This window comes from Heterodontus francisci, chromosome 24 (genome assembly GCF_036365525.1).
Source record: "Heterodontus francisci isolate sHetFra1 chromosome 24, sHetFra1.hap1, whole genome shotgun sequence".
Taxonomy (NCBI): domain Eukaryota; kingdom Metazoa; phylum Chordata; class Chondrichthyes; order Heterodontiformes; family Heterodontidae; genus Heterodontus; species Heterodontus francisci.
In genome coordinates this window covers 75701577-75715386 of record NC_090394.1, presented here as the reverse complement: position 1 = coordinate 75715386, position 13810 = coordinate 75701577, and the positions used below count along the sequence as shown (strand labels likewise).

The 13810-nt window shown below is 43.8% G+C and overlaps 1 protein-coding gene across 8 annotated transcripts in view; it reads right to left on the bottom strand.

Moving 5' to 3' along the window:
- The window catches only part of capn15 (calpain 15), a 289848-nt gene that overhangs the window by 132046 nt on the left and 143992 nt on the right, over positions 1-13810 (bottom strand). Inside the window, exon 1 of one of the 8 annotated variants that reach the window (XM_068056647.1) lies at positions 11611-11683. The exons of the other annotated variants lie outside the window; for them this stretch is intronic. Within the exon in view, the coding sequence (XP_067912748.1) occupies positions 11611-11660 (50 nt within the window). The 5' untranslated portion in view covers positions 11661-11683. Of the gene's footprint in view, positions 1-11610; positions 11684-13810 lie in introns of those variants that run through there. 8 annotated transcript variants of the gene reach the window in all.

The window sequence follows — 13810 nt, the reverse complement described above, 5'->3', positions numbered from 1 at the left end:
TGCCATTTTCTTCTGTTCTCTGAGCATTCCTGCATCAACCATCCCAATATAATCTATATTCTTTAAATGTGCAATGTTCCCATCTAAGCTCCTACGTGAAGATACAATCAATCAGGAGCTTTATAAAGGAGAACCACAGCAGGAGGCCATTCAGCCCATTGTGTCTGTGTCAGCTCTTTGCCAGAGTGATCCAAAACTAATCCCACTGCCCTGCTCTCTGTACCTTCCTCCAATTCAAATAGTTATCCACTTTTCTCAAGCTGCAGTAGTCACTGTGTCAGTCAGTCCCCCGTGGAAAAGCATTTTATGCTCCAACTCGTTGTGTAAAGAAATCTCTCCTATGCTCGCTCTAGGGATGAATGTACTTTTTAAAATAGACCAGAAAAAAATATACATCACCAAAATGCCAGTAACCAGATCATCGATGATGATAGATCTTGCCACTGATACCTGCATTTCTGACACTCTGATTATAGCTTAATGGTTTCATTTCTACAAGATATTTCTGATCCAGTACAGTAAAATCTAAATTGTAAAGCAGGCCATGAAGATATTGCTGTATTGAACCACTCGTCCAGTAAGGTTGTAGCAGTCATTCCCTCTTGCACTTCTAAAGCATTTATTCTACACATGAATGCAAACTCTATGTGATGTGTCACAGAACTTTTTTCTTCTTCTCTGATTAAAATTGTGTGCCTTTAAGACTCTGTTTAAAAACAGTGTGCCATTAAAAACTAAGAGGCACAGCTGCATCTGTTACCTAGGCAACAACAGGAGAGAGGTCGCATGGTGTACTGTAACAATTTAAATGTGTATAAAAACCAGCTAAAACCAGTTTTGAGCGACACCAGTGAAGCATGCTTGCCTTGAAAGAAGAGAATTCGCTGCAGCAGAAATTCTACAATGAGCCACAGGCTGTGTTAATTGCCTAAGGAGGAAAAATCCCTTTTGAAGATAACATTCGTATTGCTGGAGGTAGAAAAATTCCTTTTTCTTTACTTCCAATCTAAGGAGTCTTTGCTTCAAGGTTGAATCTCTCGACTGATTGTGTTTTCCAGAATTCGCAGTAAAGTTTCAATTGAAATCTACCAATTTTAAAATCCATAGACCTGTCGTTATACCCAGTGTTGAAAGAACTATTTGACGCCTGCCGCAGCTGAAGTGCTTTGAATGCCCATCAAGAAAAGATTGTTTCATCAAATCCACGTGGAGACTTCAAGTGGCATCTGTTTTTTTTACTCTAGGATACTTCACCCATCAGGAACATAACCCACAAAGACTTATAACTCAGTTATTTATTTATTCTGAAGAAACAGCTAATTTTAAAACATTTTTTTAAACGGGTTAACCGTTGATTTTTGAGTGTGTGTGTGAGTGAATGGGGGAGTTAAGTTAAAATAAGTTATAAGGTTTTTAGAAATAGGTTTATCTTAATAGTGTTTAAGATTTAGTTTTAATAAATACTTAATTTGATGTTGTCTAAAGATAGCTGGTTTGGTCTGTTTTGTTCTGGGGGTTACTAGTGTGTTTAATTTGGCTGTTTTCTGGTTGGGTGGGAAAACTTGAAATAAAATGCTGCGACCTGTGGAGTGATGGGACTGAATTGACAGTGCATTGCTCCCGCTTCAGTCATAACAGATGTATATGCAACCCTTGTAATGGCCAGAATTAAAGGAGATGTTTAAACTGTATACCAGATCTACAGACAGATGTCTCCACTTGAGTGCAGAACATGGTCTTTACAAGATAGACTGGGGAATTAAAATTGTAAAATTCTTAGAGGATTCCAGGTGCGATAAAAGTAGAAATAGGGAAGCTGAGAAACATTCAGTGCTCAGGTCAGGAAGGTACTACAGCTGGAGATAGCACCAGGTGTCAGGGGTTGGGTCTGTCAGCTAAGACTGTTTCATGTTCAATACCAACTTTAGTAATGCCAGGGATAGGACTTGCGCTTCACCACTTGTGGAGAAGTCCACCTGTTCTTTACAAAATGCAGTCGTCATTCAAATCTCTTGGGCAGGAGAAAAGAGCCAATATTCATGGGGTAGCTGTCAGCAATGGCACAGCAGTAACAGGTGGTGCAACATGATTCCAAGGGCCAACAAATAAATATGTAATGTAACGAATATGTAATTCTGTTCTGCAGTCCGCTTGATCAGCAGCCCATCCCCCAGCTTAAACATCCACTCCCTCCACCAGCACTGCAACCTAGCTGCAGTGTGTATCACGTACAAGATGCACAGCAGCAATCCTCCGTTCCTTCATTGTCGCTGGAACTCCCTCCAGAACAGCACTGTGGGTGTATCTTCACCACATGGACTGCAGCGAATCAAATGGCAGCTCACCACCACCTTCTCAAGGGCAATTCGGGACAGGCAATAAATGCTGGCCTTGTCAGCAACACTCACATCCTATGAATGAGTAAATTAAAGAAAATCAGTTTCACCCCTGCAAAGTATTGGGGCTCCCGAGGGATCAACCTTCATGGCCTTTCCAATCTGCATGCACCATTAGAACATATACAGAAACATGGACATTTGGTTGGAAACTAGAAGCTTCACCTGTGGTCTTCAAACTTTATTTTCTGCAAATGTTGACCCAACTTGTTCCAATACCGACAAAACAACCCTCAGGACATGGCAACAAATTAGCCAATTTATGACAGACCATGGCAAATCCGACACAAGCTACCTTGTACTTCAACAAATGGTTAATGTTCGGACTGCAAAGCAAGCTAGGATTTAACAAGCATGAAGGCAATGTTGAGTTTGTCCAAATTTTGAATTCATACATAAAATATTGGTCGGAGCCAATGTAGAACCCAAAGGGATGCTGGCCCATTGTGAAAAAAAAATCACCCGGATGGATGGTGTCAAACATTTCTCAACTTCAGCTCAATTCTCTGCTCAGCAACTTTTATGTCAAATATACTTTTTTTTTAAAAAACTGTTGTGCTGGAGAGTTTCCAAGTTCATTAGCTGTTAAATTACAGTGCTGACAGTTACAGCCAACGCTGATTGATGTCATCAGAAGAGTATAATCACAGCTTGGCTGATGCAAAATAATACAGGCCTGATGATCAGGAATAGATACAATCGTGTTGAGTTTTAAACTGCATCACCAGGTAATTCAACAAGCAATCATGTATACATGCCTCAAGTTTTTTTCTGGAACTAGAGGGATAGATTCACATTGCAAGTTTCTTTCCCTTGTGATTTCCTCCCATCTCCTGAAGGTGGTGAAATATGCTGGGGTGCCACAACCCTCCAGCTGGCCAAGTGTCCATTCTTTGTACACAAGCTTAGGTCAAGAGACATTTGGCACCTAGGGCGCATTGCATGACAAGCCGAATCCAGTTGATACCCAGTATCTGCATACGTGTAACTGCCAGCAGCAGTCGATTGTAATCAGCTCATGAGTTGGAGTCCCGGACAATGGTTTCCCTTCCTTAACCTATTGTATGTTCCTTGCTGACATCCGCTAACTTCACACAGAGTGGTATCAAACCCAAGGACTTGCCTGATCCCTCTGCCTCAGCCTCATACTACACAATGTAATCACCCCCAGAGCTGCTAGGGGGCACCAACCCATAATATCAAGATGAAATCAGCAGATTGTCTGCATTCATTGGCTCTGCATCCCACACTAACTGATATTGCCAGACAGTGAATAAAACCAGTATAATTAATAGGCCTCTTGGTAATAACAGAAACTATGATAACATTAGGGAAATGGTAGTGTAGTGGTAATATTACTGGACTAATAGTCCAGAGACATGAGTTAAAATCCCACCATGGCAGCTGGGGGCATTTAAATTCAGTTCATAAATCTGGAATAAAATGCTAGTCTCAATGATGACCATGAAACTACTAGATTGTCATTAAAAACCCAGCTGGTTCACTAATGTACTTCAGGGAAGGAAACCTGTCCTTACCTGATCTGGCCTATATGTGACTCCAGACCCACACCAATACAGTTGACTCTTAACTGCTCTTTGAAATGGCCTAGCAAGCCACTCAGTTGCATCAAACCACTACTGTGGGTGTACCTGCACCACATGGACTGCAGTGGTTCAAGAAGGTGGCTGATCACCACCTTCCCCAGGGCAGTTAGGAATGAGCAATAAATGGTGGGCTTGTCTGCTCATATCCCTTGAACGAATAAAGAAAAAAAGCCACATTCCATTAATACAAGATGACTGGACTTGGGGCTCTGCTGATCGTTCAGTCAATTAAGAACAAACTTGCATTTATAAAGTGCCTTTCATGGCCCTGTGATGCTCCAAAGCACCTTGTAGCCAATGACGTACTTTTGAAGTGTAGTCATTGTTGCAATGTAGGACAAAGCTGAGCTGTACAGACTAGGACAGTCCCTGATCTGTGCTGAGTTGTCTGATTTCAGCCAATGTAATTCTAGAGATGTACCACTGAGCTCAGCGGGCAGGAAATATTAATGAGGGTTGGCAGTGCCTGCTCCTATTCAGCAATCTCTGCTGGAAGTGCCTGCCGGGACCTCAGAGTGGGTTGTGATGGGATGGGCTGTGGCAGCATACTCTACACGTTGGGTTCCTGATTTCTATGATATCACTTTGGGCAGTTTCCAGGCACTTGCCTTCAAGAGAAGAGGGAAAAAGATGATACAGCTGATAGCTCAATTAGATAGCTCCCCATTACACGTTGCCTGCAAGCTGGCATAGTCCTGACCCGTCATAGCAATCCTTTATATCCTTGTACTTGAGCATACGAAAAGAAACAGGAACAGCACTCAATCACAGCTCAGTTGATGTCTTGGAGCTGGGCAAACCATGAATGCAAGCAGATCGTAATGGCTTCAGGGCCAAATTACAACTGATATCTGCTTCACAACATTCCAGAATGGCTTTGTACTCAACCCAAGGAAAGCCTCATCACACATAGCACATTATTAGCAAGAAAACAGCACACTAAATGCTGCAAGGGTCTTTAGGAAGTCTACTTACATAGGGTGGTATCCCAATTACATCAAATGCTCTAGCACGACTTCACAAATTTAGAAAGATCATAAGGCAAAATATTTCCAGCCAGCCAGATGCTCCGAGTGCTCATCATATTGAAAGAGAGATCACAACAACAACTTATATTTATAGAGCGCCTTTAACGTAAAAAACGTCCCAAGGCATTTCACGGGGCATTATAAAACAAAGTATGACAGCGAATCACATAAGGAGATTTAGGTCAAATAACCAAGAGCTTGGTCAAACAGATAAGTTTTAAAGAGTGTCTTAAAGGAGAAAAGCGAGGTAGAGAGGCACAGAGGTACAGGGAGGGTATTCCAGAGCTTAGGGCTCATGCAGCTGAAGACATGGTCACCAATGGTGAAACAATTAAAATTGAGGATGCTCAAGAATCCAGAATTAGAGGACAGCAGAGATCTTGGAGGTTTGTGCGGCTGAAGGAGATTTTGGAGATAGGGAGGGGCAAGGCCATGAAGGCATTTGAAAACAAGGATGAGAATTTTAAATTTGCGGCAATGATCAACTCTGCGGTCCTGCCACATCTAGTTATGAATAGTGGTGGACAAGAGACGGGCACTCAGCAAAATCCCCATCCTCAATGATGGAGGAGCCCAGCATGTTGCTGCAAAAGGCAAGTGTTATGACCCCTGTGGAGATCACCAAAAAACCAAAAGAATTGAATCCACCGACTGACTCCAATTTAGGAAACCCAAACGGACAAGATTTGCAGATGCAACAAAGGTAGTGCTTACGGATCCTCAGAATAGCCTCATCAGCAAGGTAGCGCTGATGTAAATGAGGATGTAAATGCGTTGGTGGCAGTTCAGAGGAGGTTTACTAGATTGATACCTGGAATGAGCGGGTTGTCTTATGAGGAAAGGTTGGACAGACTGGGCTTATTTTGACTGGAGTTTAGAAGAGTGAGGGGAGACTTGATAGAAGTATGTAAGATCCTGAACATTCTTGACAAGGTGGATGTGGAAAGGATGTTTCCTCTTGTGGGTGAGACCAGAACAAAGGGGCATGGTTTTTAGGACAGAGATGAGGAGAAATTTTTTCTCTGAGGGTTGTACCTCAGAAGGTGCTGGAGGCAGGGTCATTGAATATTTTTAAGGTGGAGGTAGATAGATTCTTGTTAAGCAAGGGAATCAAAGATTATCGGGGGTAGATGGGACTGTGGAATTTGAGACACAAACAGATCAGCCATGATCTTACTGAATGCCGGAGTAGGCTTGAGGGGCCGAATGGCCTATGTCTGCTCCTAATTCGTATGTTAAGTCACACAGTACAACAAAATCAGGATCTTTCTCAGGTAGTTTTTCCAAGTTCTGACCTCGAGAATGCAGATATGGAAGTAATGAAGTCCCATCGATAGTGAGCGATGCAATCTTTGCTTTAACAGTTCGGTCTTGTTGCTTCTAGAACAACATTGGCCTTGTCCACTCCCATTCCGATGGTGTAGTTCTGCTGATAACTTTTCAGTCACCGAAGACAGCTGCTGTAAGTCATTCACCAATGGTCAACCCTCAGTCCAAGGTCCTTTGCCTGCAGTTAAACTGCTTTGTAGTCTGATTCTATTCCAAGCAGCCTCTCTAGAAGCCCAAAACCTGCAGCTCTCAGACAGTTTCTTGAAAACTTTCCATCCACTGCAGAGCTCGTCACGACTCTCAAAAGCCTTATTTTTACAAAGCACACGCAGCCTTTTAGCTGGCACCCACCTTCTCAAAAAGCCTTCTGGTCAAAACTGAAACCTAAGTCCCCAGTCACATGTCCTTGGTTAAAAAAAAACTTTTTTTTCTGAGTCACAAGACTGTTTGTTTGTCTAACCTGGGTTTGACTCCCCCAAAACTTGGAAACCTTTTAGTTTCAATTTTAAATCAGGGACTGTCTCCAAAAAAAAAACAAACACAAGCTGTACTGACACATTTGCAACCTATGTTCCCTTTAAGCTGCGCAGCAGCCCAAAACTTCCAGCACAGACCGTGCACAAGTCGGCTCCTATGTTAGTGCACATGTGTAGCCATGCAAAACATTTAAAAGGGACCACACATTTAAACAAATTGCCAGTACACTCCAAAATAAAACTTAGAGGCTGCGTTTCTTCAGCCAGAAGTGCCTAGTGGATGATCCTCCTGAGGCCCCCAGTATCACAGATGCCAGACTTCGGCCAATTTAATTCACCCCACATGATATCAAGAAACAACTGAGAACAATGGATACTGCAAAGGTCTGACAACATCTCAGCTGCAGTGCTGAAGGCTGTGCTCCAGAACTACCTGCGTCCCTAGCCAGGCTGTTCTGGTACAGCGACAACACTGGCATCTACCTGACAAAATGGAAAATTGCCCAGGTATGTCCTGTCCACAGAAGGCAGGACTAGTCTAATCTGGCCAGATATTGCCCCATCAGTTTACTCTCAAATCACCAGCAAAGTGATGGAAGGAGTTGTCGACAGTGCTATCAAGCGGCACTTGTTCAGCAATAACCTGCTCACCAACGCTCAGTTTGGGTTCCACCAGGGCCAGTCAGCTCCTGACCTCATTACAGCCTTGGTCCAAACATGGACAAAAGAGCAGAATTTCAGAGATGAGGTGAGAGTGACTGCCCTTGACATCAAGGCAGCATTTGACAGAGTGTGGCATTAAGGAGCCCGAGGAAAACTGAAGTCAATGGGAATCAGGGCAAAACTCTCCACTGGTTGAGGTCATACCTAGCACGAAGCAAGATGGTTGTGTTCATTGGAGGCCAATCATCTCAGCTCTAGGACATTGATACATGGAGTTCCTCAGAGCTAGGCCCAATCATCCTCAGCTGCTTCAATGATCTTTCGTTCAACATAGTCAGGATTGGGGATGTTTACTGATGATTGTACATTGTTCAGTTCCATTCACAGCTCTTCAAATACTGAAGCAGTCCATTCCCACATGCAACAAAACCTGCACAACATTCAGGCTTGGGCTAAGTGGCAAGTAATGCTCGTGCCACATAAGTGCCAGGCAATGACCATCTCCAACAAGAGAGAATCTAACCATCGCCCCTTGACATTCAATGACATTACCATCACTGAATCCCCCACTATCAACATCCTGGGGGTCATCATTGACCAGAAACTTAACTGGACCAGCCACATAAATACTGTGGCTACAAGAGCAGGTCAGTGGCTGGGAATTCTGCAGTGAGTAACTCACCTCCTGACTCCCCAGAGCCTTTCCACTGTGTACAAGGCACAAGTCATGAATGTGATGGAATATTCTCTCTCCATTTGCCTAGATGGGTGCAGCTCCAACAACACTCAAGAAGCTCAACACCATCCAGGACAAAGCAACCTGCCTGGTGATGCCCCATTCACCAGCTGTGCACAGTGGCAGCAGTGTGCATCACCTACAAGATGCACTGCAGTAACTCATCACGGCTCCTTCCAAACCTGAAACTTCTGACTAGTTCTGATGAAAGGTCACTGACCTGAAACATTAACTCTGCATCTCTCTCCAAAGATGCTTCCAGACCTGCTGAGTATTTCCAGCATTTCTTGTTTTTATTACTGCAACTTCTACCAACTGGAATAACAAGGGCAGCAGACACATGGAAACACCACCACCTGCAAGTTTTCCTCCAAGTCACACACCATCCTGGCTTGGAACTATATCGTCATTCCTTCACTGTCAGTGGGTCAAAATCCTGGAACTCCCTCCCTAACAGACTGTGGGTGTACCTACAGCACATGGACTGCAGCGGTTCAGGAAGGCGGCTCACCACCACCTTCTCAAGGGCAATTAGGGATGGGCAACAAACGCTGGCCTAGCCAGCAATGCCCACATCTTATGATCGAATAAAAAATAAATTAAATAACAGGAAGCCAATGTAGGTCAGCAGGCACAGGGGTGGAATGGAAGAGATTGGTGGGAGTTAGGACAGGGACAACAAAGCTTTGGACGACCTCAAGTTAATGGAGGCTAGAGCATGGGAGGCCATCCCGAGAGCAGAGGGAAGAAAGGGGCGGAGTCAGGGGCATTATGGAGGTGGAAATAGGCAGGGATGTGTGATCGGAAGCTAATCTCGGTAGTCAAACCTGACAACAAGGATGCGAACAGTGGGGTTCAGTGTCGACAGTTGCCATGAGAGGGATGGAGTCAGTGGCTGATTCAGTGACTCTTTTTTCAGTATGTGATGCAGCTTTAAAGAGACAAACTTCGGCTGTGCACTTTTTTTTTTAGGGACTCCCCAAAGTAGGAATTCGCTTTATAATGACTCATCTTAAACCTGAATACTGCTCATGTCAAGAGATGTGGATTCTGCCTTCACATTGAGTTTTTCCACTCCCTGGCCGGGTTTTTCAAGTTTCCTGTTCAATCTCTATAGTTTTTGCCATTGATGAGCCGGGCCTCTGTAGCCTGGTGCAGGAGCAGGCTGGTGAAATGCTGCTTGCTGCTGGCAGGTACAGTCACTCCCCTGACTCCTGTGTTGGTTGTTACACTTCAATCAACAGTCCCTCTTTTGGGTGGAAGGCAGCAGTAGCAACGTGGAACCAGCTGCTTTCTGTTCAATCACTGGCTGCAGCAGGAATAGTTGTAACTGAGGCTTCCAAGATGCACGGAACCAAAATAAAACAATTCCCAGTAAACTCTCTGTTTCCACCCTGCACCAAGGCTCAGTAAAGCTGCTCAGTTAAGAGGATCAGCTATGCCCGCTTATGCTATCATGGTTTGACAACATTTCTCTGAATTTGTTTAGCCCTAGCTCAGTGGGTAGCACTCTCTTGCCTCTGAGTCAAAGGTTTGTGGGTTCAAGTCCCACACCAGAGACTTGAGCACGTAATCCAGGCTGACACTCCAGTGCACTACTGAGGGAGTGCTGTACTTTCCGAGGTGCTGCCTTTCAGATGATACATTAAACTTCTCAGGTGGAAGTAAAAGATTCCACGGCATTACTTTCAGAAAGAGCAAGGGAGCTCACTCCAGTTTCCTGGCCAATATTTATCCTGCAACCAACATCACTAAAAACAGATTATCTTGTATTATCACATTGCTGTTTGTGAGAGCTTGCTATGCATAAATTGGCTGCTGTGTTTCCAACAACAGTGAATACACTTCAAAAAGTACTTCACTGGCTGTGAAGAGCTTTGAGTTGTCCTGAGATTGTGAAAGGTGCTATATAAATGCAAGTTTTTCGTTCTTTCTGAAACTACTCAGCTGTTGAAGCACCTTGCAAGTTTAAAAATAAACCAGAACAAAGTGACAGGGGGTGATGGGCAGGAGAGTAGGAAGAATTGGACATCAATTTGTAGATTTCGGGCACATGGTAAATCAGCAAAGTAGGCAAACACACCCGGACTTACAGTACAAGCTCCAATTCACCACACTTGCTCATTGCATAACAATGGAAAGAATCGTAGAGCTTACATTTATATAGACAAAGCGACTCCTGACAACACATCCGGCACACCGACCTCATCAGAATGTTTCCAACTGCATACAAGTGCAGACCATGCACATGCGCAGCCTACGTTCTTGCCAGGATTAATTCACACATGCACGGAAACATCGTTGTATACTGGAATGTCATCCAGCACCTCCACCCGACGGCAACCCAACTTCCCCCCTCCACCAGTCTTTTGCTCGCTGTCTCCCTCTCCTCCTCTGCATATCCCTATCTTGCTTCTCTCTCTCTCCGCCCCCCACCCCCCGCTTCCCCCGTGGGGAGGAGCGGGGGGAAGAGGAGGCGGGAGTGAGCGGCTAATGGGGATGAAGCAGTGAGGCGCAGCAATTGAATTGAATTGTTTTTTTGTGATCAATTGAGCAGCGCCATCTTCAATTCTGGCAGCTGCCTAAAACGTCGCAGACAGTGACATTTCAGTGAATGAGGCTGCATTTGCGCATGCGCAAGTACTGCGCCACCTAGTGGTTACGTTGTCAGCAAACGCAGCCTGATATAGTACCCTATCACATCCTCTGGATGCCCCAAAACACACTACAACCAATGAATTATTCCATGAAATTAATTTTCATTAAAGATTAATTTTCTTACAGTAATGAACTGTACCTTCCAACAACCTGGAAGGATCTTTCTCATTCTTCATAGAAAGGCATTTTCCCCACTCTGCAATTCTACTAGACTTTGTGAGGAGAACCATGAACCAATGCCCCAGCATGGAATGGCACTGTTCCAGAAAGTATCTAAAAAAGTGCAGCTTGACCTCCCAATCTACCTTTCCATAAAATTAATTCACAAAGTGACTCATTTAATATTGGCTCCTTAGGACCATCATATGAAGAGAATCAAATTGCAAAATTAACCCCAACAGATGTTCTCCAGTAAAATGACTGCATTCACATTGTAGGATGTACTACTCTGTACACAGAACACAAAGACTCACTCACAGTCCAGCACTAAGTCATACCTCAATCGCTTGAGGCTATTCGAGTGTAGAGGTCATGCACACACAATATTTAAAAAAAAAACACAAGGTTTACAATAGGCCCATTGTATCGGTTTCAGCCCTTGGCTTGGACAATCTAAATCCCACTGGCCGACTCTCTCCCCATAGCCCTGCATCTTCCTCTGTTTCCAATATATTTCAACTCTTCTCCAAAGACAACAGGAACATATATCCAACTCACAGTTTCTTGCTGATCTGAAAATGTGCTTCATTTCGCAAATTTGATGCCATCTGAAGGAAAATATTTTCTTCGCAGATCCACAACCCTGCTTAACATCATGGAGCAGTGGAGTGTCCTGCCATATGACTGGCCCAGTTCACGGGGGCACAAAGAGAAAGGAGAATCGGGGGGGGGGGACAATAAAAGTTAGAGGAGTGGAAAACAGCACCAGAAAAAGGGAGTCCTATTTAGAAGTCTATTCAAACTGAAAGTCAAAATGGGAAACAACCGAGGCCTCAAAATGTTCACGTTCAGTTGAAACGCTTTAAAAGTATAACTAAGTGACTCAACACTTGGCTTCCGCCCTACCCCACCTCCCCATCACCACCTCCTATCATCCTTTTTGTACATTACCGACCGACTGTGGCAGTGGATAGCAGAAGCAAAGATTGGGTGTTGCAGACAGGCTGCTAGGATAAGCAGATGGACAGAGAAACTCGAAGACTGCCGTCAAAACCAACTATTCTGCAAAGCAGCACCTTGCTTTGGGGTAAAGAAATGGATAAGCAGTGAGGGGATGAGAGAGAGAGATCTCACTTTATTTTACTAATATTATCCTCTTTAAACAGTTGATCATAGAAATGAAATGGAAGGGGAGGTACAATATTTACACTTCGACTTCACTTCCTAAAAATCAATAAATTATTGATCTCTACAAGCGTTGCTGAAGTGGGTAGTGTGACAAGTTAAAAGAAGTTCAAACAGTAATAAACTCGAACCATAAGCCAGAAGTAAATTGCTGCTAAAATCCTAACCTGCAATGTGAAGTAATTTTCATCACAAACTCAAGGACCCTAGCCATCCACTTTCAGGACTTGAGCTGGATGTCATACCTGGACATGATCCCTTGCATAACTCACAGAAGTTGGAATCTGACCAACACTAGACCCACATGCTGCACATGACTTTAGCTCTCACTAACTCATTACTGGCTCAGGGTCGCAGCTAATCATGCTGTCAACATTTTCCACAATTCACTCCCAGAAGCAGTAGTGGCAAAGCAAAACCACTGTCAACTCAGGTTCTGCACACAAGGAGAGTTTATATAGCAAGGAAGCAGTTTGATATTCCAGTCATCTTGGTTCTGGTTCTATTTGGCCCTGAAACTGGATACTTAGAGGACACTAGCTTTTCAATAAACAGTATGGGTGAGAGCCAGAGACTTCTCAATGGGTTCTGTTTCTTAATGCTTGATAGCTTTCTGCAGCATAACCAAAAGTCAACCATTCACAAAGCTGGACATGAGGAGAGTTCAACTCCCCTGCTGAGGAGCAGGACGAAATTCAACCCATTTGCCATGGACAATACTTAACACAAAGATGAGTTGGAACAAAATAACTGGTCTTACACCAAGTTTACAGAGGATAAAAAGCAGCTGGAGGCTCCTCCTCCTGATCTTCTGTCCAGTGACTCCTGTTCTAAAGTGCACAAAGTGTGGAAGTCCGGATACAACAGGATCGGGATCAGCTGTGACAACATATGAACATTGGCACCATCTTAGGCCCCAATCCATTTTATTTTTAAAATTAGTTCATAGGTCACTGACTCAAAGTCACCTAAATCACCCCTCTCCTCAGTTAGGAGATGCACAGTACAGTACTACCAAAGCACAGTACCAAGCCATACGGAAGATTCCTAATTCAAATCTCAGCCTGTGTTAAGTTAGCCGTCCTCTGATGGAGCAGCAGTTACCACATTACAATTAGCCTCAGTGGGATGGGATAGAAGGGAGAGAGTCACATGGAAAAAGAGCTGTCACGGTTACAGCTGTCGATAACCTGATAGAGTGTTTGACGACAGCTGAGACTCATCCTATCAACCAGCATGGTCTAGGTTCACAAGCTAATGCCAAGTTACCAGAGTCACTGGTGCCTGCCTATGAATGACTCCAAGGGCACAAAGTTATCAAGGGCATTGCTGATATGCATCCAAGAGAATAGTTCAAGTGGTTTAAACCTATTATTTAGATTACATTATAGCCGTAAGATCAGTTCCTGTTATCCAGCATTAATAAGTTTCAGTTTTGTGTGGGAGTTTTAATTTTGCCAGGCCAGCATTGTAATTTTACAAAATGTTTACTGAAGAACATAAGGAATGAACATCCTCAGATACTCAGGTTGGGTACACTGCAGAGATTGTTTTTAAATCTCTATTTGGCCTT